Source organism: Pseudophryne corroboree, chromosome 10 (assembly GCF_028390025.1).
Source record: "Pseudophryne corroboree isolate aPseCor3 chromosome 10, aPseCor3.hap2, whole genome shotgun sequence".
NCBI classification, from domain to species: Eukaryota; Metazoa; Chordata; class Amphibia; order Anura; family Myobatrachidae; genus Pseudophryne; species Pseudophryne corroboree.
The window spans coordinates 301,879,171-301,903,539 of NC_086453.1; the positions used below are offsets into that span (position 1 = coordinate 301,879,171).

The 24,369-nt window shown below is 48.2% G+C and overlaps 1 protein-coding gene across 2 annotated transcripts in view; it reads left to right on the forward strand.

Moving 5' to 3' along the window:
• NPHP4 (nephrocystin 4) overlaps positions 1 to 24,369 on the forward strand; it is a 720,559-nt gene that overhangs the window by 288,263 nt on the left and 407,927 nt on the right. For both annotated transcript variants that reach the window (XM_063943436.1, XM_063943435.1), the window contains exon 7: positions 10,054 to 10,190. In XM_063943436.1, coding sequence (XP_063799506.1) covers positions 10,054 to 10,190 — 137 coding nt within the window. The remainder of the gene's footprint in view (positions 1 to 10,053; positions 10,191 to 24,369) is intronic.

Below are 24,369 nucleotides of genomic sequence, written 5' to 3' on the forward strand. Positions count from 1 at the left end.
TGGTTGGGAATGCCTGGTGTAGGATTGTAAACCCCCTTTATTACAGTGCCCAAGTTTCTCTTTGATGCTGCTTCTACTTGGGGAATTGTCCTGCTGGAATATACATCTTTTCTCTAACGTCCTAGTGGATGCTGGGGACTCCGTAAGGACCATGGGGAATAGACGGGCTCCGCAGGAGACAGGGCGCTTTAAAAAAGAATTAGGAATACTGGTGTGCACTGGCTCCTCCCTCTGTGTCCCTCCTCCAGACCTCAGTTTGAATCTGTGCCCGAACGAGCTGGGTGCACCTTAGTGAGCTCTCCTGAGCTTGCTAAATAGAAAGTATTTTGTTAGGATTTTTTTATTTTCAGAGAGATCTGCTGGCAACAGACTCTCTGCTACGTGGGACTGAGGGGAGAGAAGCAGCCCTACTAACTGCGGATAGGTCATGCTTCTTAGGCTACTGGACACCATTAGCTCCAGAGGGATCGTACACAGGAACGCACCCTTGGTCGTCCGATCCCAGAGCCGCGCCGCCGTCCCCCTCGCAGAACCAGAAGCCGGCGTGAGAAGCAAGAAGATTTCAAAAGCGGCGGCAGAAGACTCCAGTCTTCATATGAGGTAGCGCACAGCACTGCAGCTGTGCGCCATTGCTCCCACATTAAACCCACACACTCCGGTCACTGTAGGGTGCAGGGCGCAGGGGGGGGCGCCCTGGGCAGCAATTAGAGACCTCTTGGCAAAGTGGCATATATACAGTTGGGCACTGTATATGTGCAAGAGCCCCCGCCATTATTTTACACAAAATCGCGGGACAGAAGCCTGCCGCTGAGGGGGCGGGGCTTCTTCCTCAGCACTCACCAGCGCCATTTTCTCTCCACAGCTCCGCTGAAAGGAAGCTCCCCAGGCTCTCCCCTGCAGATTCACGGTAGAAAGAGGGTAAAAAGAGAGGGGGGGCACATAAATTTAGCGCAAAATCAGTATATACAGCAGCTACTGGGTAAACACTAAGTTACTGTGTAATTCCTGGGTCATATAGCGCTGGGGTGTGTGCTGGCATACTCTCTCTCTCTGTCTCTCCAAAAGGCCTTGTGGGGGTTCTGTCCTCAAATAGAGCATCCCCTGTGTGTGTGGTGTGTCGGTACGCTTGTGTCGGCATGTTTGACGAGGAAGGCTATGTGGAAGCAGAGCAGGTACAAATGAATGTGGGATCGCCGCCGACGCCCGATTGGATGGATATGTGGAAGGTTTTAAATGATAATGTTACTTCCTTGCATAAAAGGTTGGATAAAGCTGAAGCCTTGGGACAGTCAGGGTCTCAACCCATGCCTGATCCTACAGCGCAGAGGCCGTCAGGGTCTCAGAAGCGCCCACTATCCCAAATTGTTGACACAGATATCGACATGGATTCTGACTCCAGTGTCGATGGCGATGATGCAAAGTTGCAGCCTAAAATGGCTAAAGCCATCCGCTACATGATTATAGCAATGAAGGATGTATTGCACATCTCAGAGGAAAACCCAGTCCCTGACAAGAGGGTTTATATGTTTGGGGAAAAAAGGCATAAAGGTAACCTTTCCCCCTTCACATTAGTTAAATGAGTTATGTGAAAAGGCTTGGGAATCTCCAGATAGAAAAATGCAGATTTCCAAACGGTTGCTTATGGCGTATCCTTTCCCGCCAGCGGACAGGTTACGCTGGGAATCCTCCCCTAGGGTAGACAAAGCTTTGACACGCTTATCTAAGAAGGTAGCCCTGCCGTCACAGGATACGGCCACCCTAAAAGATCCTGCGGATAGAAAGCAGGAAGGTATCCTGAAGTCCGTTTATACACATTCAGGTACCATACTAAGGCCGGCAATTGCGTCGGCCTGGATGTGTAGTGCTGTAGCAGCATGGACAGATACTTTGTCTGAGGAACTTGATACCTTGGACAAGGATACTATATTACTGACCCTGGGGCATATAAAAGACGCTGTCCTATATATGAGAGATGCCCAGGGAGACATAGCCTACTGGGCTCTAGAATAAATGCAATGTCGATTTCTGCCAGAAGGGTCCTGTGGACTCGGCAATGGACAGGTGATGCCGACTCAAAAAGGCACATGGAGGTTTTACCTTATAAGGGTGAGGAATTGTTTGGGGACGGTCTCTCGGACCTAGTTTCCACAGCTACGGCTGGGAAGTCAAATTTTTTGCCATATATTCCCTCACAACCTAAGAAAGCACCATATTCCCAAATGCAGTCCCTTCGATCACAAAGAGGCAAGAAAGTCCGAGGGGTAGAGGAAAGAAGCTGCACAATACAGCTAGTTCCCAGGAACAGAAGTCCTCCCCGGCTTCCACTAAATCCACCGCATGACGCTGGGGCTCCACAGGTGGAGCCAGGATTGGTGGGGGCACGTCTTCGAAATTTCAGCCACCAGTGGGTTCGCTCACGGGTGGATCCCTGGGCTATACAGATTGTATCTCAGGGATACAAGCTGGAATTTGAAGTGATGCCCCCTCACCGTTACCTCAAATCGGCCCTGCCAGCTTCCCCCATAGAGAGGGAAATAGTGTTAGCGGCAATTCACAAATTATATCTCCAGCAGGTGGTGGTAAAGGTTCCCCTCCTTCAACAGGGAAGGGGTTACTATTCCACAATGTTTGTGGTACCGAAACCGGACGGTTCGGTCAGACCCATATTGAATTTAAAATCCCTGAACATTTACCTGAAAAGGTTCAAGTTCAAGATGGAATCGCTCAGAGCGGTAATTGCAAGCCTGGAAGAGGGGGATTTTATGGTGTCTCTGGACATAAAGGATGCTTACCTGCATGTCCCTATTTATCCACCTCATCAGGAGTACCTCAGATTTGTGGTACAGGACTGTCATTACCAATTCCAGACGTTGCCGTTTGGTCTGTCCACGGCACCGAGAATATTTACCAAGGTAATGGCAGAAATGATGGTACTTCTGCGAAAACAAGGAGTCACAATTATCCCATACTTGGACGATCTCCTCATAAAGGCGAGGTCCAGAGAGCAGTTGCTGATCAGCGTAGCACACTCTCGGGAAGTGTTGCAACAGCACGGCTGGATTCTGAATATTCCAAAGTCGCAGCTGATTCCTACGACGCGTCTGCCCTTCCTGGGCATGATTCTGGACACAGACCAGAAGAAGGTTTTTCTCCCGGCGGAGAAGGCTCAGGAGCTCGTGACTCTGGTCAGAGACCTCTTAAAACCAAAACAGGTGTCGGTGCATCAATGCACGCGAGTCCTGGGAAAGATGGTGGCGTCATACGAAGCCATTCCCTTCGGCAGGTTCCATGCGAGGACCTTTCAGTGGGATCTGTTGGACAAGTGGTCCGAATCGCATCTTCAGATGCAGCGGCTGATCACCCTATCCCCCAGGGCCAGGGTGTCTCTTCTGTGGTGGCTGCAGAGTGCTCACCTTCTCGAGGGTCGCAGGTTCGGCATTCAGGACTGGGTCCTGGTGACCACGGATGCAAGCCTCCGAGGGTGGGGGGCAGTCACACAGGGAAGAAATTTCCAGGGTCTGTGGTCAAGTCAGGAGACTTGTCTGCACATCAATATCCTGGAACTAAGGGCCATATACAACGCCCTAAGTCAAGCGGAGCCTCTGCTTCGCAACCAACCGGTGCTGATTCAGTCAGACAACATCACCGCAGTGGCTCATGTAAACCGCCAAGGCGGCACAAGGAGCAGGGTGGCGATGGCGGAAGCCACCAGAATTCTTCGCTGGGCGGAGAATCACGTAAAAGCACTGTCAGCAGTGTTCATTCCGGGAGTGGACAACTGGGAAGCAGACTTCCTCAGCAGGCACGACCTCCACCCAGGAGAGTGGGGACTTCATCAAGAAGTCTTCACACAGATTACAAGTCGATGGGAACTGCCACAGGTGGACATGATGGCATCCCGCCTCAACAAAAAGCTACAAAGGTATTGCGCCAGGTCAAGAGACCCTCAGGCGATAGCTGTGGACGCACTAGTGACACCGTGGGTGTTCCAGTCGGTTTATGTGTTTCCTCCTCTTCCTCTCATACCCAAGGTGCTGAGAATCGTAAGAAAAAGAGGAGTGAGAACAATACTCATTGTTCCGGACTGGCCAAGAAGGACTTGGTATCCGGAACTGCAAGAAATGCTCACAGAGGACCCATGGCCTCTGCCTCTCAGACAGGATCTGTTGCAACAGGGGCCCTGTCTGTTCCAAGACTTACCGCGGCTGCGTTTGACGGCATGGCGGTTGAACGCCGGATCCTAGCAGAAAAAGGCATTCCGGATGAGGTTATTCCTACGCTAATAAAGGCTAGAAAGGACGTGACGGCTAAACATTATCACCGTATATGGCGAAAATATGTTGCTTGGTGTGAGGCCAGGAATGCTCCTATAGAGGAATTCCAGCTGGGCCGTTTCCTTCACTTCCTACAGTCGGGAGTGACTATGGGCTTAAAATTGGGGTCCATTAAGGTCCAGATTTCAGCCCTATCCATTTTCTTTCAAAAGGAACTGCCTTCTCTTCCTGAAGTTCAGACGTTTGTAAAGGGAGTGCTGCATATTCTGCCCCCTTTTGTGCCACCAGTGGCACCTTGGGATCTTAACGTGGTGTTGAGTTTCCTGAAATCACACTGGTTTGAGCCACTTAAAACCGTGCAGTTAAAATATCTCACGTGGAAGGTGGTCATGCTATTGGCCTTAGCTTCGGCTAGGCGTGTGTCAGAATTGGCGGCTTTGTCACATAAAAGCCCCTATCTGGTTTTCCATATGGACAGGGCAGAATTACGGACTCGCCCGCAATTTCTGCCAAAAGTGGTGTCATCTTTTCATTTGAACCAACCTATTGTGGTGCCTGCGGCTACTCGTGACTTGGAGGATGCCAAGTTACTAGATGTAGTCAGGGCTTTGAAGGTTTATGTAGCCAGAACGGCTAGAGTCAGGAAAACTGAGTCGCTGTTTATCCTGTATGCATCCAACAAGCTGGGTGCTCCTGCTTCAAAGCAAACTATTGCTCGCTGGATCTGTAACACGATTCAGCAGGCTCATTCTGCGGCTGGATTGCCGCCTCCAAAATCAGTAAAAGCCCATTCCACAAGGAAGGTGGGCTCTTCTTGGGCGGCTGCCCGAGGGGTCTCGGCATTACAGCTTTGCCGAGCAGCTACTTGGTCAGGTTCAAACACTTTTGCAAAGTTCTACAAGTTTGATACCCTGGCTGAGGAGGACCTTGTGTTTGCTCATTCGGTGCTGCAGAGTCATCCGCACTCTCCCGCCCGTTTTGGAGCTTTGGTATAATCCCCATGATCCTTACGGAGTCCCCAGCATCCACTAGGACGTTAGAGAAAATAAGATTTTACTTACCGGTAAATCTATTTCTCGTAGTCCGTAGTGGATGCTGGGCGCCCGTCCCAAGTGCGGACTTCTTCTGCAATACTTGTATATAGTTATTGCTTAAATAAGGGTTATGTTATGGTTGCATCAGGTTTATCTGATGCTCTGTTGTTGTTCATACTGTTAACTGGGTAAGTTTATCACGAGTTATACGGTGTGATTGGTGTGGCTGGTGTGAGTCTTACCCTGGATTCCAAAATCCTTTCCTTGTACTGTCAGCTCTTTTCCGGGCACAGTTTCCTTAACTGAGGTCTGGAGGATGGACATAGAGGGAGGAGCCAGTGCACACCAGTATTCCTAATTCTTTCTTAAAGTGCCCTGTCTCCTGCGGAGCCCGTCTATTCCCCATGGTCCTTACGGAGTCCCCAGCATCCACTACGGACTACGAGAAATAGATTTACCGGTAAGTAAAATCTTATTTTCCGAAGTCCTAGATCTTTTGTAGACTGCAGCAGGTTAACCTCTGATCTGCCTGTGATTTTTACTCCATCCGCTCTGCCCGCTATTGTGATAGGCTTTCTAGTCCCTGATGCAGAGGAGCTTCCCCACAAATCTATGCTTCTGCTACCATGTTTTGTCACGTTTTCTCCACTTGTGTGATAATGTGCCCCTCAGTCACTATATTACTACGGCATGGTTTGTGTTTAGGAGATGTCAATATCTAATATAACTATTCCTAGCTAATGTATCAGAAAGTTTGTGCCAGTATCAACTTGTAGCAGGATCATAGGGAGATACCGGAAAAATCTCAGTGGCAGATGTATTATGCCTGGAGAAATGATAACGCAGTGATAAATGGAAGGTGATAACGCACCAGCCAATCATTACGGGTTTGAAAAAGGACAGTTAGGAGCTGATTGGCTGGTACGTTATCACCTTCCACTTATGACTGCTTTCTCACTTCTCCAGGCTTAATACATCTGCCCGTCAATGTGGAGTCATCTATCTACAGTGGAAGAAGACTTTTTTTTTTTTTTTTTTACTTAACCCTATTAATGACCTTAGATTGGGGAATTGGATCAGTGGAGAAGTTGCCCATGGCAACCAATCCACTTCAAGGTAGCACTGATCAAGAACATTTTATGAAGTCATAAAATGAAGTCATAGCTGATTGGTTTCTATGGGCAGATCCTCCACTGGTCCACATCTCCACTCTTTTCACTGCTTGATACATCAACCCCATAGTTTTTAGGATTTGGGTTTTCATGCCAAAAACTAATTACCATTGTTTAGTGGTAGCTAGTTCGCTATGTGAACTACAATTTTGAAAATTGTTTTCAGGTAGGATGAACTGAGTTCTGCATTTTATAATAATCAGCCCTTTGCAAAGTGACAATTGATATGAAGACTTGAATATAGTAACTGAAGAAACAAACTACTTCTTCTCTTGCTATTGTAAAACAAGTGATCAGGGAATGAGAATGAACAGTCAGGACACACACAGCTGCTCCGACATTTCTTGTATCAAAACCATTGTCCCCTTCGAGATACACAAAGAGCCACTACACTGAAATACTTCCACATTCCACCCTCCATGGACAGGATTAAAATAGAAACTCATTTATTTTTGCTCTTCAGGCACATTTATTTTATGAAGGGACCAAACAACACAAATACAATTAACATGCATCATAGGTATTGTGTAATATTTTATTCATGTCAGCAATAGGGGTTATCTCGTGCACCAAGTTCCCGACGGTTGGGATGGTAACCGCATCACCATAATACTTATTGCATCACCGTATTCCTTCTTCAGCTGTGTTATTTATTAGCGGTACATGCTTTGTGTTGGAAAACATGAATAAATGTAACGAGGGCAGTATAAATAAGTGTAATAAATAATACTAATTACTTGACTATTGTAGAACTAAGGTTTATAATGCAGGCCATACATGTGCACTGCATTTGCCAGATTCCCCGATCCGATCCGCCAATCAGTGACCGGCGATCTGTCAGGAAATCTGCAATGTTCTGCATGTTAAATATCCCTGATTTGCAGATCCAAATCATTTTTTGGTTGGGATCGGGAAATCCAACATTCAGAAGATGGGGCCTAATTCAGACCTGATCGCTCCTCTGCGATCAGATAGCCACCACCGCCCTGTGCAAGTGTGAGAATGCATGCGTACGCTGTGCAAAAACTTTGCCAGACAGCGGGCATCTGCAAATCCGTTCCCAAGTCACTCACCAGCGAATGATTTTTCCAGTCTGTGCGCAGCCCGGGACTTACTCCTACAGTGCGATACAAACAGGCTGATCGGAGCTGGAGCTGACGTCACTCACCCGCCCTGAAAACGCTTGGGCACGCCTGCATTTTTCCTGACACTCCCAGAAAATGCCCAGTTACCACCCCCAAACGTCCGCTTCCTGGCAGTCAACTTGCGTACGCGTAGCGATTGAAATTTTTGCACCATTCCTACGCAGTTTGGCCTGGCGTCTGCACATTGTGATCCATACGCATGCGCAGTCGTTCAATAATCGCCCATCATGCGAAATCGCACAACAGCGATCAGGTCTGAATTAAGCCCATGGCCCAGGATTTGGGTGCAAGCAGAATCTCACCCCTAAATTATCTGTGTCACCACTGTCGTGGCATCCTTCACTGATGAGCTCCAATAGTCTTGTGAGCATGTTACTGGTCCAACATCATTTTTACTAATGGTCATCAGATTACTTATAGTGGAAATAAAGAAGATTTTCACTTAAAGAGAGGTATACACTGTATAGTCTTGCTTGCCTTCAGGTACAAAGCATATCTGAGAAGTGAATCAGAAGTTTCTCCTTATGCTGCTGAGTGCTGGCATGTTTCTGTCCATCCCACATCTCTAGTCACTGATAATGTTCTTTATTCTTCATATCTGTAGACCAGAAGTTATGGGGTGCAGTTCTGCAGGCAGGGGCACCAGAAGGGGTTGGACAGATACTTACTGCTCCGGATTGTCTGGGTGACAATCCGGAGCCCCCTTAACCCTTGCACGCCCTTGTGGCGTGCAATATTTGTATTATATGGAGTATTACGACCAATCATAATTGTGTGAGTGGTTAAATATTGCACGGACAAAGGGCGTGCAATGGTTAAGGGGTCGTAGCCCCTTGCAACAGCGTAAACCGCGCATGCAGGGCCTGATCAATCACCTAATAGGTGCTGTGGTTGGGGGAGTGGCTGGTGCGGTGGTGCCGCGGGTGGGGGAGGGAATGGTGCATGGGTGCCGCAGGTGGGGTTCCGGAGCCACCGCGGGTGGGGGAGAAGCGGTTGCATGGGGAGAGGTGAGTGTGGTGGTGCTGCGGGTGGGGGGAGGGGCGAGTGCGGGGGTGCCATGGATGGCGCCCGGAGAACTGCGAGTGGGGGAGGGGCGGGTAATGCTTCTCCTCCTGGAAGCAGCTAAGCTGCTGTCCTCCCTTTGTCAGTGGCTCTCCTGGAGACTTGCACAGCAGCCAAGCAGCCAGCCATTATAGTTAGAGCCAGTGTCCCAACGCGCCGCATTACAGGGAAGAAGATGCACTCAATAGGCTATAGCCCCCAGCAGCCCTTAGCGCCGGAATGCTTTGGCGCTAAGGGCTGCTGGGAGCTGTAGTTTATTTAGTGCGTGTACTTCCCTGTAATGCGGCGCGTTAGGAAATCGGCACTAACAATAGTGACTGGCTGGCAGAACTGATTGACTCGCCGAATCAATGTAAAAGGTGAGAGTGTTGTGCAGTATCAGTGACACTGCACACCCACTGCACTGCACAGCACTGTCACCTTTTACATTGATTCAGCGTCCAGACATTACCCTCCATGATATCACCCACTCTATCCGTTACATTAGCCATCTCGAGGCTTCCAGGCCGGCAGCCCAGGTGCTGTGTTGCGGAGTCAGGTCCTCTGGGGATCTGGGCGCGGCTGTGGTGGGGAGGCACTTCTGTGACATCACGAGCAGAGGAGGCTCTGGGGCTCAGAGAGTATGCGGTGCAGTGAGGGCTATGCAAGCCTTCCTCTGCGCCGCTTTCATACACATCTATGCCAGTGGCCGCAGCAGCTTTTGTTCCACCTGTGCCGCTGTTAGGGAGTGGGTATTGTTGATGCCGGAGGGGTCAGGCGAACTGGCAGCAGGACATAGGACGCTGCAGTAAAATTATTATTTTTTTCCTATCTACAAAGCAGAGACTTGCTGCAGATGCAGTGGCATACCCTCCAACTGTACCTTTTTGGCAGGTACAGTATCTTTTTTTATGGTCGGTACCGATTTCTGGCTCTCCAAACTTCCATTGAAAGTATATGAAAAGGGGCGTGGCCACGTCACTTTACCCGTGGCCATGCCCCCTTTTTGAATTTGTACCGATTTTTATGTGTAAAATGTTGGAGGGTATGCTGCTGCAGATGGTGTGGACCTGGAGCTGCAGCTCCATCAGCCCCATTGTTAATCCTGCTCTGGGAACACACAGCAGCCAAAGGGCAGAGCCTTCCATTGGATGTAACCTGTGTGAGAGGGCGTTTCTCACCCAGTTAGCTGTGGACTGGGTGTGATAGACCAGCCGCTAACCCAATGAGAGCTCCTAGCCACGCCCAGCATTATCCACGCAGTCACTCTGGGCTGTTATATAGGAGATTATTTTGACTGTTTTAGAAAAATCTTAGTAACTGTAGTTTCATGTATGAACATATGATATCGCATTAACGCTGGCCAAACATTATTTTTAATGTCCAGGTGATGCCTTAAGAAAGCCACACTTGCAGAGGACAATCACTTGTTACCTTGATAAACTGTTCTTGTTGCTGTATCCATCATTGGAGAAGTTTGAAGAAGAACTGATAGCCCTGGTTAATAATGACCGATTACCGAAGGTAATGTTATATTGTCTCCTCTTAACCAGTATTCCCTACTAGTAAATGACCCCCCCCCCCCCCCCCTTCGTGTTCCTCTTCTCTGCACACCCTATTTTCCTGCTCTCTGTAAGTTCCCCCCTTTCCTAGCTGCCTACTATCCTGTTCCTGGTGGGCACTCCCCCGTTTAGGCTACAGTCTGTCCCTTCGCTGGCAATAGGAGTTGCCAGTGGGGCCACATACCCCCAGGCTCCCATGGCATATGTGTCTAAGAGATGGAACAGACCTTAACGTATTATTATGTAGATCTCCGTTAAGTATCAGCAACTGAACTTACATTTTAATAATTTTCAGTTAATGAACCAGAAAAAACCACACCTCTATGGTAATTTTGACCTTGAAAATCCCCTAAATCAGAATACAAACTGCAGATAAAGTGTACGTGCGTCTTACACACACAGCGGATGCGGCCATTATCCCTCATTCCGATTTGATCGCTCGCTAGCTACTTTTTGCAGTCGTGCAAACGCATAGTCGCCGCCCACGGGGGAGTGTATTTTCACTTTGCAAATGTGCGATCGCATGTGCAGCCGAGCGGGACGAAAAAGTTTTTTGCAGTTTCAGAGTAGGTTTGAACTTACTCAGCCGCTGCGATCACGTCAGCCTGTCCGGTCCCGGAATTGACATCAGACACCCTCCCTGCAAACGCCTGGACATGCCTGTGTTTTCCCTACCACTTCCAGAAAACGATCAGTTGACACCCATAAACGCCCTCTTACTGTCAATCTCCTTGCGATCGTCTGTGCGAATGGAATCGTCGCTAGAAGCATTGCACAGCAACGATGCTGTTTGTACTCGTACGTCGTGCCTGCGCATTGCGGTGCATATGCATGCGCAGTAGTAACCTGATTGCTGCGCTGCGAAAAACGTCAGCGAGCGATTAACTCGTAATGAGGGCCTTTGAGTGGCGGGAGTCGTTATTTATCCTATCAATTCACTAGGACTAGATTATAGTGATGTCACTGAGCGTGTCTCCTGCCTATGGTAGGCCACTGCGTTAGTTAATTGATAGGCTTCGTTGTCATGACTATTGGGTCATTCCTCTTCCGATTGAGTGGTCAGTGGGTGCTGTGTGTATGTTGAAGAGTGCCTTATGTTACCATGGAGTGTAAGGCATGTGCTGGTAAAGTTGTGTATGTAATGAAATCAGATGTGCGGCTAATTACCACTTTTGTCTCATCTCATTGTTTCTAGTATTTCAAATAAACATGAAAAAAAAACATTAAGGACTGCATAAGAAAGCAACTCCTTTCTCATATATTGTGCAGTACCCCATTCTCTTACATTAATGTAACGGTGAATGTGTGAATAGATATGGCTGTTCCTTCTTACGCTGGTGACTTATGAGCGTCTATGGGGTATATGCAATTGCGGTTGAATCCACGAAAATGTCGAAAAACGGGACATTTTCGCCAAAAAAATCAACAATACAATTCAGTACTTTTCGTCATAAAAACGGACTTTCCAAATTCGACTTTTTGAAATTCGGCATTTGACAAATTCGACATTTCTGCAATGGTACAAATGCTGCATTTCGACAAAAGTATATTCATTTGAAGATTGTAAATTCGACAACAGTGCTTTTAGACAGTAAATTCGTCATTTTCAATCCGCCTCACTTTGCTGGCGGAATCTAATAAAATTTTTTAAAAACATGTTTTTTTTTGTGTTTTTTTTTATTGGTAATAGCATATCTATTTATATTAGAAGGGATTAGGTACTTGGTTTGTCTATTTAGGAGGCACAAGTATTTTTTATATATTTTTTAAAATATATATATATTTTTTTTATGGAATGGGTTCAAAATCAGAAAAAAAAATGCGTGGGGTCCCCCCTCCTAAGCATAACCAGCCTCGGGCTCTTTGAGCCGGTCCTGGTTGTAAAAATACGGGGGGGGGGAAATGACAGGGGATCCCCCGTATTTTTAAAACCAGCACCGGGCTCTGCGTCCGGTCCTGGTGCCAAAAATACGGGGGACAAAAAGCGTAGGGGTCCCCCGTATTTTTGGAACCAGCACCGGGCTCCACTAGCTGGGGAGATAATGCCACAGCCGGGGGACACTTTGATATCGGTCCCTGCGGCCGTGCCATTAAAACCCCAACTAGTCACCCCTGGTCGGGGTACCCTGGAGGAGTGGGGACCCCTTCAATCAAGGGGTCCCCCCCCCTCCAGCCACCCAAGGGCCAGGGGTGAAGCCCGAGGCTGTCCCCCCCCATCCTTGGGCTGCGGATAGGAGGCTGACAGCCTTTTGTGAAATGAAAGAATATTGTTTTTTGCAGCAGAACTACAAGTCCCAGCAAGCCTCCCCCGCAAGCTGGTACTTGGAGAACCACAAGTACCAGCATGCGGGGGGGAAACGGGCCCACTGGTACCTGTAGTTCTACTGCAAAAAAAATACCCAAATAAAAACAGGACACGCACACCTTGAAAGTACAACTTTATTACATACATGTCGACACACACACATACTTACCTATGTTGACACGACGTTCGGTCCACTTGTCCAAGTAGAATCCACGGGGTATACCTGAAAATAAAATTATACTCACCTAAATCCAGTGTCCAGTGATATTTGTAATCCACGTACTTGGCAAAATAAAAAAACGCATTTACCCGCTCCACACGGACTGAAAGGGGTCCCATGTTTACACATGGGACCCCTTTCCACGAATGCTGAGACCCCCTGTGACTCCTATCACAGAAGGTCCCTTCAGGCAATCAGGTAGCGCCACGTCCTGGCACTCTCCTGATTCCCTATGCGCGTCTGAGCTGGCAGACAGCGCATCGCACAGCACCTCCATTAGTTTCAATGGTGGGAACTTTGCGGTTAGCGGTGGGGTTACCCGCGGTCAGCCGCTGACCGCGGGTGACCTCACCGCTGACCGCAAAGTTCCCACCATTGAAGATAATGAAGGGGGCTGTGCGATGCGCGTCTGACAGCTCAGACGCGCATACAGCCAATAAGGAGAGTGCCACGACGTGGCGCTCCCTGATTGGCTGAAGGGACCTTCTGTGACAGCAGTCACGGGGGGTCTCTGCATTCGGGGAAAGAAGTCCCATGTGTAAACATGGGACCCCTTTCAGTCCGTGTGGATCGGGTAAATGCGTTTTTCTCTATCGTCCTAGTGGATGCTGGGGTTCCTGAAAGGACCATGGGGAATAGCGGCTCCGCAGGAGACAGGGCACAAAAAGTAAAGCTTTAGGATCAGGTGGTGTGCACTGGCTCCTCCCCCTATGACCCTCCTCCAAGCCTCAGTTAGGTTTTTGTGCCCGGCCGAGAAGGGTGCAATCTAGGTGGCTCTCCTAAAGAGCTGCTTAGAAAAGTTTAGCTTAGGTTTTTTATTTTACAGTGAGTCCTGCTGGCAACAGGATCACTGCATCGAGGGACTTAGGGGAGAAGAAGTGAACTCACCTGCGTGCAGGATGGATTGGCTTCTTTGGCTACTGGACATTAGCTCCAGAGGGACGATCACAGGTACAGCCTGGATGGTCACCGGAGCCTCGCCGCCGGCCCCCTTGCAGATGCTGAAAAGAGAAGAAGGTCCAGAATCGGCGGCAGAAGACTCCTCAGTCTTCTTAAGGTAGCGCACAGCACTGCAGCTGTGCGCCATTGCTCTCAGCACACTTCACACGGCAGTCACTGAGGGTGCAGGGCGCTGGGGGGGGGGGGCGCCCTGGGCAGCAATGAAAATCCTTTTTTTGGCAAAAAATACCTCACATATAGCCTCCGGGGCTATATGGAGATATTTAACCCCTGCCAGAATCCATTTTTAAGCGGGAGACGAGCCCGCCGAAAAGGGGGCGGGGCCTATCTCCTCAGCACACAGCGCCATTTCCTCACACAGTTCCGCTGGTCAGGAAGGCTGCCAGGCTCTCCCCTGCACTGCACTACAGAAACAGGGTTAAATCAAGAGAGGGGGGGCAAAATTTGGCGAAATTGTGATTTTATAAAAGCAGCTATAAGGGAGCACTTATTATAAGGCTATCCCTGTAAAATATAGCGCTTTGGTGTGTGCTGGCAAACTCTCCCTCTGTCTCCCCAAGGGGCTAGTGGGGTCCTGTCCTCTATCAGAGCATTCCCTGTGTGTGTGTGCTATATGTCGGTACGTGTGTGTCGACATGTATGAGGACGATGTTGGTGAGGAGGCGGAGCAAATTGCCTGTAATGGTTATGTCACTCTCTAGGGAGTCGACACCGGAATGGATGGCTTATTTATGGAATTACGTGATAATGTCAACACGCTGCAAGGTCGGTTGGCGACATGAGACGGCTGGCAAACAAATTAGTACCTGTCCAGGCGTCTCAAACACCGTCAGGGGCGTTAAAACGTCCTTTTACCTCAGTCGGTCGACAGACACAGACACGGACACTGATTTCAGTGTCGACGGTGAAGAAACAAACGTATTTCCCTTTAGGGCCACACGTTACTTGTTAAGGGCAATGAAGGAGGTGTTACATATTTCTGATACTACAAGTACCACAAAAGAGGGTATTATGTGGGATGTGAAAAAACTACCTGTAGTTTTTCCTAAATCAGATAAATTAAATGAAGTGTGTGATGATGCGTGGGTTCCCCCCGATAGAAAATTATTGGCGGTATACCCTTTCCCGCCAGAAGTTAGGGCGCGGTGGGAAACACCCCTTAGGGTGGATAAGGCGCTCACACGCTTATCAAAACAAGTGGCGGTACCGTCTATAGATAGGGCCGTCCTCAAGGAGCCAGCTGACAGGAGGCTGGAAAATATCATAAAAAGTATATACACACATACTGGTGTTATACTGCGACCAGCGATCGCCTCAGCCTGGATGTGCAGAGCTGGGGTGGCTTGGTCGGATTCCCTGACTAAAAATATTGATACCCTTGACAGGGACAGTATTTTATTGACTATAGAGCATTTAAAGGATGCATTTCTATATATACGAGATGCACAGAGGGATATTTGCACTCTGGCATCAAGAGTAAGTGCGATGTCCATATCTGCCAGAAGATGTTTATGGACACGACAGTGGTCAGGTGATGCAGATTCCAAACGGCACAAAGGTGTATTGCCGTATAAAGGAAGAGGAGTTATTTGGGGTCGGTCCATCGGACCTGGTGGCCACGGCAACTGCTGGAAAATCCACCGTTTTTACCCTAAGTCACATCTCTGCAGAAAAAGACACCGTCTTTTCAGCCTCAGTCCTTTCGTCCCTATAAGAGTCATATCTGCCCAGGGATAGAGGAAAGGGAAGAAGACTGCAGCAGGCAGCCCATTCCCAGGAACAGAAGCCTTCCACCGCTTCTGCCAAGCTCTCAGCATGACGCTGGGACCGTACAGGACCCCTGGATCCTACAAGTAGTATCCCAGGGGTACAGATTGGATTGTCGAGACGTTTCCCCCTCGCAGGCTCCTGAAGTCTGCTTTACCAAGGTCTCCCTCCGACAAGGAGGCAGTATGGGAAACAATTCACAAGCTGTATTCCCAGCAGGTGATAATCAAATTACCCCTCCTACAACAAGGAAAGGGGTATTATTCCACACTATATTGTGGTACTGAAGCCAGAAGGCTAGGTGAGACCTATTCTAAATCTAAAAAATTTGAACACTTACAAAGGTTCAAATCAAGATGGAGTCACTCAGAGCAGTGATAACGAACCAGGAAGAAGGGGACTATATAGTGTCCCGGGACATCAGGGATGCTTACCTCCATGTCCCAAATTTGCCCTTCTCACTAAGGGTACTTCAGGTTCGTGGTACAGAACTGTCACTATCAGTTTCAGACGCTGCCGTTTGGGTTGTCCACGGCACCCCGGGTCTTTACCAAGGTAATGGCCGAAATGATGATTCTTCTTCGAAGAAAAGGCGTCTTAATTATCCCTTACTTGGACGATCTCCTGATAAGGGCAAAGTCCAGGGAACAGTTGGAGGTCGGAGTAGCACTATCTCGGATACTGCTACAACAGCACGGGTGGATTCTAAATATTCCAAAATCGCAGCTGATCCCGACGACACGTCTGCTGTGCCTAGGGATGATTCTGGACACAGTCCAGAAAAAGGTGTTTCTCCCGGAAGAGAAAGCCAGGGAGTTATCCGAGCTAGTCAGGAACCTCCTAAAACCAGGAAAAGTGTCAGTGCATCATTGCACAAGGGTCCTGGTAAAAATGGTGGCTTCCTACGAAGCAATTCCATTCGGCAGATTTCACGCAAGAACTTTTCAGTGGGATCTGCTGGACAAATGGTCCGGATCGCATCTTCAGATGCATCAGCGGATAACCCTATATCCAAGGACAAGGGTGTCTCTCCTGTGGTGGTTACAGAGTGCTCATCTTCAAGAGGGCCGCAGATTCGGCATTCAGGATTGGATGCTGGTGACCACGGAGGCCAGCCCGAGAGGCTGGGGAGCAGTCACACAAAGAAAAAAATTTCCAGGGAGTGTGATCAAGTCTGGAGACTTTTCTCCACATAAATATACTGGAGCTAAGGGTAATTTTATAATGCTCTAAGCTTAGCAAGACCTCTGCTTCAAGGTCAGCCGGTATTGATCCAGTGGGAAAAACATCACGGCAGTCGCCCACGTAAACAGACAGGGCGGCACAAGAAGCAGGAGGGCAATGGCAAAAACTGCAAGGACTTTTCGCTGGGCGGAAAATCATGTGATAGCACTGTCAGCAGTGTTTCATTCCGGGAATGGAAACTGGGAAGCAGACTTCCTCAGCAGGCACGACCTCCACCCGGGAGAGTGGAAACTTCATCGGGAAGTTTTTCCACATGATTGTGAACCGTTGGGAAATACCAAAGGTGGACATGATGGCGTCCCGTCTGAACAAAAAACGGGACAGGTATTGCGCCAGGTCAAGAGACCCTCAGGCAATAGCTGTGGACGTTCTGGTAACACCGTGGGTGTACCAGTCGGTGTATGTGTTCCCTCCTCTGCTTCTCATACCTAAGGTACTGAGAATTATAAGACGTAGAGGAGTAAGAACTATACTCATGGCTCCGGATTGGCCATGAAGGACTTGGTACCCGGAACTTCAAGAGATGCTCACAGAGGACTTATGGCCTCTGCCGCTAAGAAGGGACTTGCTTCAGCAAGTACCATGTCTGTTCCAAGACTTACCGCAGCTGCGTTTGACGGCATGGCGGTGGAACGCCGGATCCTAAGGGAAAAAGGCATTCCGGAAGAGGTCATTCCTACCCTGGTCAAAGCCAGGAAGGAGGTGACCGCACAACATTATCACCACATGTGGCGAAAATATGTTGCGTGGTGTGAGGCCAGGAAGGCCCCACGAAGAAATTTCAACTCGGTCGATTCCTGCATTTCCTGCAAACAGGAGTGTCTATGGGCCTCAAATTGGGGTCCATTAAGGTTCAAATTTCGGCCCTGTCGATTTTCTTCCAGAAAGAATTGGCTTCAGTTCCTGAAGTCCAGAAGTTTGTCAAGGGAGTATTGCATATACAACCCCCCTTTTGTGCCTCCAGTGGCACTGTGGGATCTCAACGTAATTCTGGGATTCCTCAAATCACATTGGTTTAAAACCAGTCAAATCTGTGGATTTGAAGCATCTCACATGAAAAGTGACCATGCTCTTGGCCCTGGCCTGGGCCAGGCGAGTGTCAAATTGGTGGTTTTTTTCTCAAAAAAGCCCATATCTGTTTGTCCATTCGGACAGGGCAGAGCTGCGGACTCGTCCCCAGTTCTCTCCCTAAGGTGGTGTCAGTGTTTCACCTGAACCAGCTTATTGTGGTGCCTTGCGCCTACTAGGGACTTGGAGGACTCCAAGTTGCTAGATGTTGTCAGGGCCCTGAAAATATAGGTTCCAGGACGGCTGGAGTCAGGAAAACTGACTTGCTGTTATCCTGTATGCACCCAACAAACTGGGTGCTCTTGCTTCTAAGCAGACTATTGCTAGTTGGATGTGTAATACAATTCAGCTTGCACATTCTGTGGCAGGCCTGCCACAGCCAAAATATGTAAATGCCCATTCCACAAGGAAGGTGGGCTCATCTTGGGCGGCTGCCCGAGGGGTCTCAGCTTTACAACTTTGCCGAGCGGCTACTTAGTCAGGGGCAAACACGTTTGTAAAATCCTACAAAATTGGATACCCTGGCTAAGGAGGACCTGGAGTTCTCTCATTCGGTGCTGCAGAGTCATCCGCACTCTCCCGCCCGTTTGGGAGCTTTGGTATAATCCCCATGGTCCTTTCAGGAACCCCAGCATCCACTAGGACGATAGAGAAAATAAGAATTTACTTACCGATAATTCTATTTCTCGGAGTCCGTAGTGGATGCTGGGCGCCCATCCCAAGTGCGGATTATCTGCAATACTTGTACATAGTTACAAAAATCGGGTTATTATTGTTGTGAGCCATCTTTTCAGAGGCTCCGCTGTTATCATACTGTTAACTGGGTTCAGATCACAGGTTGTACAGTGTGATTGGTGTGGCTGGTATGAGTCTTACCCGGGATTCAAAATCCTTCCTTATTGTGTACGCTCGTCCGGGCACAGTATCCTAACTGAGGCTTGGAGGAGGGTCATAGGGGGAGGAGCCAGTGCACACCACCTGATCCTAAAGCTTTACTTTTTGTGCCCTGTCTCCTGCGGAGCCGCTATTCCCCATGGTCCTTTCAGGAACCCCAGCATCCACTACGGACTCCGAGAAATAGAATTATCGGTAAGTAAATTCTTATTTTTTGTTTTGCCAAGTACGTGGATTACAAATATCACTGGACACTGGATTTAGGTGAGTATTACGTTTATTTTCAGGTACCCCGGATTCGTCGACATTGGAGACGTGGTAGTCGGCGTGTCAACATAGGTAAGTATGTATGTGTCGGCATGTGTGAAATAAAGTTGTATTTTCACGGTGTGCGTGTCCTGTTTTTATTTGGGTATTTTTTTTGCAGAAGAACTACAGGTACCAGCGGGCCCGTTTCCCCCCTGCATGCTGGTACTTGTGGTTCTCCCAGTACCAGCTTGCGGGGGAGGCTTGCTGGGACTTGTAGTTCTTCTGCAAAAAAGCAATATTCTTTCATTTCACAAAAGGCTATCAGCCTCCCATCCGCAGCCCATGGATGGGGGGGACAGCCTCGGGCTTCACCCCTGGCCCTTGGCTGGCTGGGGGGGGACCCCTTGATTGAAGGGGTCCCCACTCCTCCAGGGTACCCCGGCCAGGGGTGACTAGTTGGGTATTTAATGCCACGGCCGCATGGAGCGGTCTAAAAGTGTACCCCGGCTGTGGCATTATCTGTCCAGCTAGTGGAGCCCGGTGCTGGTACAAAAAATACGGGGGACCCCTACTCTTTTTGTCCCCCGTATTTTTTGCACCAGGACCAGGCGCAGAGCCCGGTGCTGGTTGTTAAAATACAGGGGATCCCCTGTCATTTTTTTCCCTGTATTTTGGCAACCAGGACCGGCTCAAAGAGCCCGAGGCTGGTTATGCTTAGGAGGGGGGACCCCACGCAATTTTTTTCCGGGTTTTTTACCGTTTTTTTTACATTTTTAAAAATCAAATCAAAATCCGTCAATTGGCCCGTTTTTCGACAGCGGGACTGTCGAATCAGTTTTTTATTGAATATGTCGAATTCCGGCACCCGCCGGCCGGAATTCGACGGTCGAATTAAAAAACGGGCGAAAAATTGCCACAATTCGCCTGGAATTGCATATACCCCTATGTCTCCCTACTCCAAGAACATGGCGCTGTCACATAACTACACTGTAAATACTGAACTGCTGAGCGCTCTCTGCAGCATTTGTTGTGTGTGTAGATATATACAATGTTTCTTTAATTTGTATGGTTTGAGTTACATATCTGCCATCCACATGTTATTCAGGAATTGCCTCTGCAGTTATTGTTCAGCATGACTGCAGCTAGTAAAGACACACTTCTACAGCTCTCCAGACTCTTGTGGTGATTTTGCACATAGACCACTTTACAGTGTGTGTTCGGGCTTCTGTGTAATGGACCCTGCTCTTATATTGCCTGCTGTGTGACAGTAGGTAGTGTAAGTGTTGGATTCTGGGAGTTGAGGTATATGGGTGCTAAGGCGTCACTATCTTTAATTGCATATATTGTCAATTGGAAGGGGCAGGACTGTAGGTAATGAGAAATAATTTCAATGTCTAAAACAAGGATAAATTCTAGCTAACTTGCTGAAACCTACCAGTGTCAGCAGGTAACGTTTCAGAAGACAGCTGGATTCTGATTCTGTTGCAGTGAATGGCCACCCCCTCCCCGTACCTTGCTCACGTGATATGTTTTATATATTCTGTCCGAAAACATGACGATCTGACTGTCTCAAAAGCTTCAGCTGTCATTATTGGTCTAAGTAGAGCTCATCTGTCTAGTTCTTTATTCGGGATGCAATAAAATAGTCGACTGTTATGTCGACAGCATAATGTTGATCGCAGATTGACAACATGGTAGTAATGTTTGAAACAATTTTACGAGTTGACATTATAACTGTAAACATGATGCTTTACCATCATATTTAAAGTTATAATGCAGACAAAGTACAAATCTTTAAATAACATTACTACCACATTGGCATTATTTGGTCACCCACACCCCATGCGACTTTTGTTTTTATGTTTTGAAGAAGAACCAGGTGTATTGGGAAGAATGTCTTATCCTGTCAGATCTGAAGGACAGCATTTGACACCATATGCTGGCTTTTCCACATGACATCTTACGTGCTGCTACAGAGAATGCTGTTCTTCGAACGGAAACTGTTGTTGATCACAATGGAGGACATAGTAAACAATTGTAGCACCCTTGAAGTGATTTTTGTCACCATATCATCACCTGGTGACAAAATATGTAACAAACAGAAGCTCTCATGAGCAGGACTCTCTTCCCTCATGTGCTTATCCTTTTCTTACTTGAATAATATTCAACTGCACCAAATCCAGCAGTCTTCTGCCACCTGATACTTATTCCAGTGTCATCTGCTGATGTAGCTATGTTTATTTACCCTGTACTTGTCCTATATTGTCGTCAACTGTAAGTCGCTGTTTTCCTGCTTGATTATTTGTTTATGTACTCTGTAATTGGGCGCTGCGGATCCCTTGTGGCGCCATATAAATAAAGGATAATAATAATAATAATAATAAAAAACGGATTGTTTTTTTAAATAGATGGCTAGTGTATTCTCTGAAGTACCCGTTCTCTTAATTTCGAACCTTATAGCTCGTTCCAGATACTTACATTTTAACAGCCCTAAATTTGCCAGACTAAAAAATGATGGCTGAGAACCTCAGCGAATTAGACCATGCAAGATCTGTCAAAGAGATACTCTGTGAGTGAGACTAATTATTTCCCGCACACTTCTCTACCTAAATTACCACCTCTCTAGTTTCATGAGCACTCACAATTTCTGTTATGAAGAGCGGGATACTAAGGCCAGCCTGATAAAAGATAGGTGTGATTACGGATAATAGATCCCATACCTGCAATTACCTTCTTTATTTTATTTATTAACTTATATAGCGCCAGCAGATTCTGCTGCGCTTTACAGTTGTGAACAAAACAGTAATAGAACAGTAATTAAATAAGACCTGGGTAAGAGGTATTTTTTTTATCTAGTAGTGTTTAAAATGGCAATATTAGTATTTCTCTTACGTCCTAGAGGATACTGGGGATCCATTTAGTACCATGGGGTATAGACGGGTCCACTAGGAGCCATGGGCACTTTAAGAATTTGATAGTGTGGGCGGGCTCCTCCCTCTATGTCCTCCTCCCTCTATGTCCCTCCTACCAGACTCAGTTTAGAAAATGTGCCCGGAGGAGCAGGTCATGCTTAGGGAAGCTCCTGAAGAGTTTTCTGCATTTATTTTTCTGTTTGTTATTTTCAGGCAGGATCTTATGGCACCAGCCTGCCTGCTTCATGTGACTTCATGGGAGGGGAACGGCCCAACCTATTGAAGGGTTAATGGTCCCGTTCCCCGCTGACAGGACACTAGCTCCTGAGGGAACTGTTCGCAAGCCCCACCACGGCGAGTGTACATTCCCACAGCACGCCGCCACCCTTAACAGAGCCAGAAGAAAGAAGAATGGTGAGTACTAAGCCGGCGTCCCGGTTAGCCTGTAACCGGCCATCATGGCGGCGTGAGGGTACGGAGACGCACTTCTTCTAACCAGGGCGGAATTTGTCTCCAGACTCAGTGCACAACTGTGTCTCAGTACATTGTACACAGTACCCCCACTGGCAAACAAAGCCTTAAAATGGTTCTGTCTCCATTTTAAGCACAATTTACCTTAGCCAGTAAAAAAAAAGTGGGAATACTGCGTGCCATTGAAGGGGCGGGGCTTCACTATGAGCGGATCCAGCTGCTCACCAGCGCCATTTTCCCCATGCAGTGGACACAGACGCTGACTGACAGGGATGCGCAGCTCCTCCGGTGTTACTCCAGATTACCTCAGCGGTACCAGGGGGTCATAGTCCCCAATCTGGGTACTTAGTCTGCGACCCGGCTAAGCTTGACATTAGCAATAAGGGCGCTGTGTACTGGCTCCAAATACCGCTGTGTCTCCCTGGAAGGGCTCTTTGTGGGTGAATTGTGTTTTTAACTTTTCCTCTGTGTGTGTGCTGTCACATTTATATGTCAGGCAAAGAGTGTGTTTCATGTACGGCAGAGTGTTCCTCTTCCCCAGGGATCTCACTACTATGTACTCAGTGTAGTGCACCTTCTCAGGCTAGCGGGGCTGAACCAGCGTGGCTGGATTCCCTCACAAGAATGACTTCTAATATCTGTAATAAATTGCCCCGCAATGAGAGAGACGCAGTACTTAAGACAGTCTGTGGATGAGATTATGAACAGAGACTCAGTCCCCAAACAAGCGTCTCAGTCCCTTGCCATTTGTCCACAAAAACGTACTCTGGCCCATATCCTGCAGTCTGACTCGGATGCTGAGGGGTCAGACATGGAGGAGGGGGAGGTGGATTCGGAAGGGGGGGATGCTGCTCTGTCACAGGGAATACAGGCTCTTATAGAAGCTATCAGAGATGTGAGTGTGAGGAATCGTATTTTAATGTAAAAAAGAAGTCCTCAGTCACTTTTCTTGTGTTAAAGGAATTGAATACCCTGTTTGAAGAACCGTGGGTTACTCCTGATAAGAAATTTCAAATCCCTGAAAGGTTACTCTCATCTTTCTGCAGTGGGGTACACTGGTATTCCACAGGGAATAACATCGGGGTGTAGAGTTGGATCTTGATCCGAGGCACCAACAAGCTAAAGCTTTGACTCTTCCCAGGATGCATTGCACTGCCTCCTCTATAACCCCGCCTCCAGGCACTGGAGCTCAGTTTGTAAGTTGGTGCCTGCAGTGCACTGTGCAGGTCACTTAACAGGTGGGGCTGCGCTAGGCAGCCCTGAAAAGAGCTTTTTAAGAAGACTTCAAGGGCCGCAGCACTATTTATGTCAGTCTGACATTCTGTGCTGCGGCTCCAGCACCTCCCCAGCAGCGCTGCATACTCCTGCGGCCGGGTTCCCGGGTACTTGTAGCAGAGGTGCACCGGTCATCAGGCACACCACCGCTGACGCTTTCCAGGATCGTGTAGCTGCACATCAGGGAGGAGGTAAGAGGGTCCCCCATGCGGGACCTGCCGGTAAATCGCGGTCCGGTCGCGGTCCCAGGAGACGGACCGCGCCTCTGGCATGGACACTGTACTGCACAGGGACCCCACTATATCCTCCAGGGCAAGGGAGCACAGGTCGGATTTACTAAAATCCATTTAATATAGGCTCCACAGTACCCGGTGGTGAGGACCAGCATAGGGGATAAGGTGCTGACCTGTAGCCCCTCCCCCAGCTTCGGGTGCCATGTACTGCTGGTGTTCCCACCCTGGAGCTGCCTCACACTCCCCCTCACTCCCTGATAGAGATTTTGGTGCCATCTTTACACTACTAGCTGGGCTGATCTCCGGGACTGCAGGTCTCTGTCTCCTCTGTAAAGCCGCCTGTCTCATCAACGCTTTTACAGACACTTAAGTATTCTACATGTCATTTTTACGACCGTGTTAGTTAAGAACAAATGTACTGTTATCTGAATATGTAGTACAGGTATTCTGTGATATACATCCAGTATCTACTGTTTATTGTTATATCTATACTCATACATATTTATTTGTAGATTTACTAGTCCAGTGCAGTTTTATTGTAT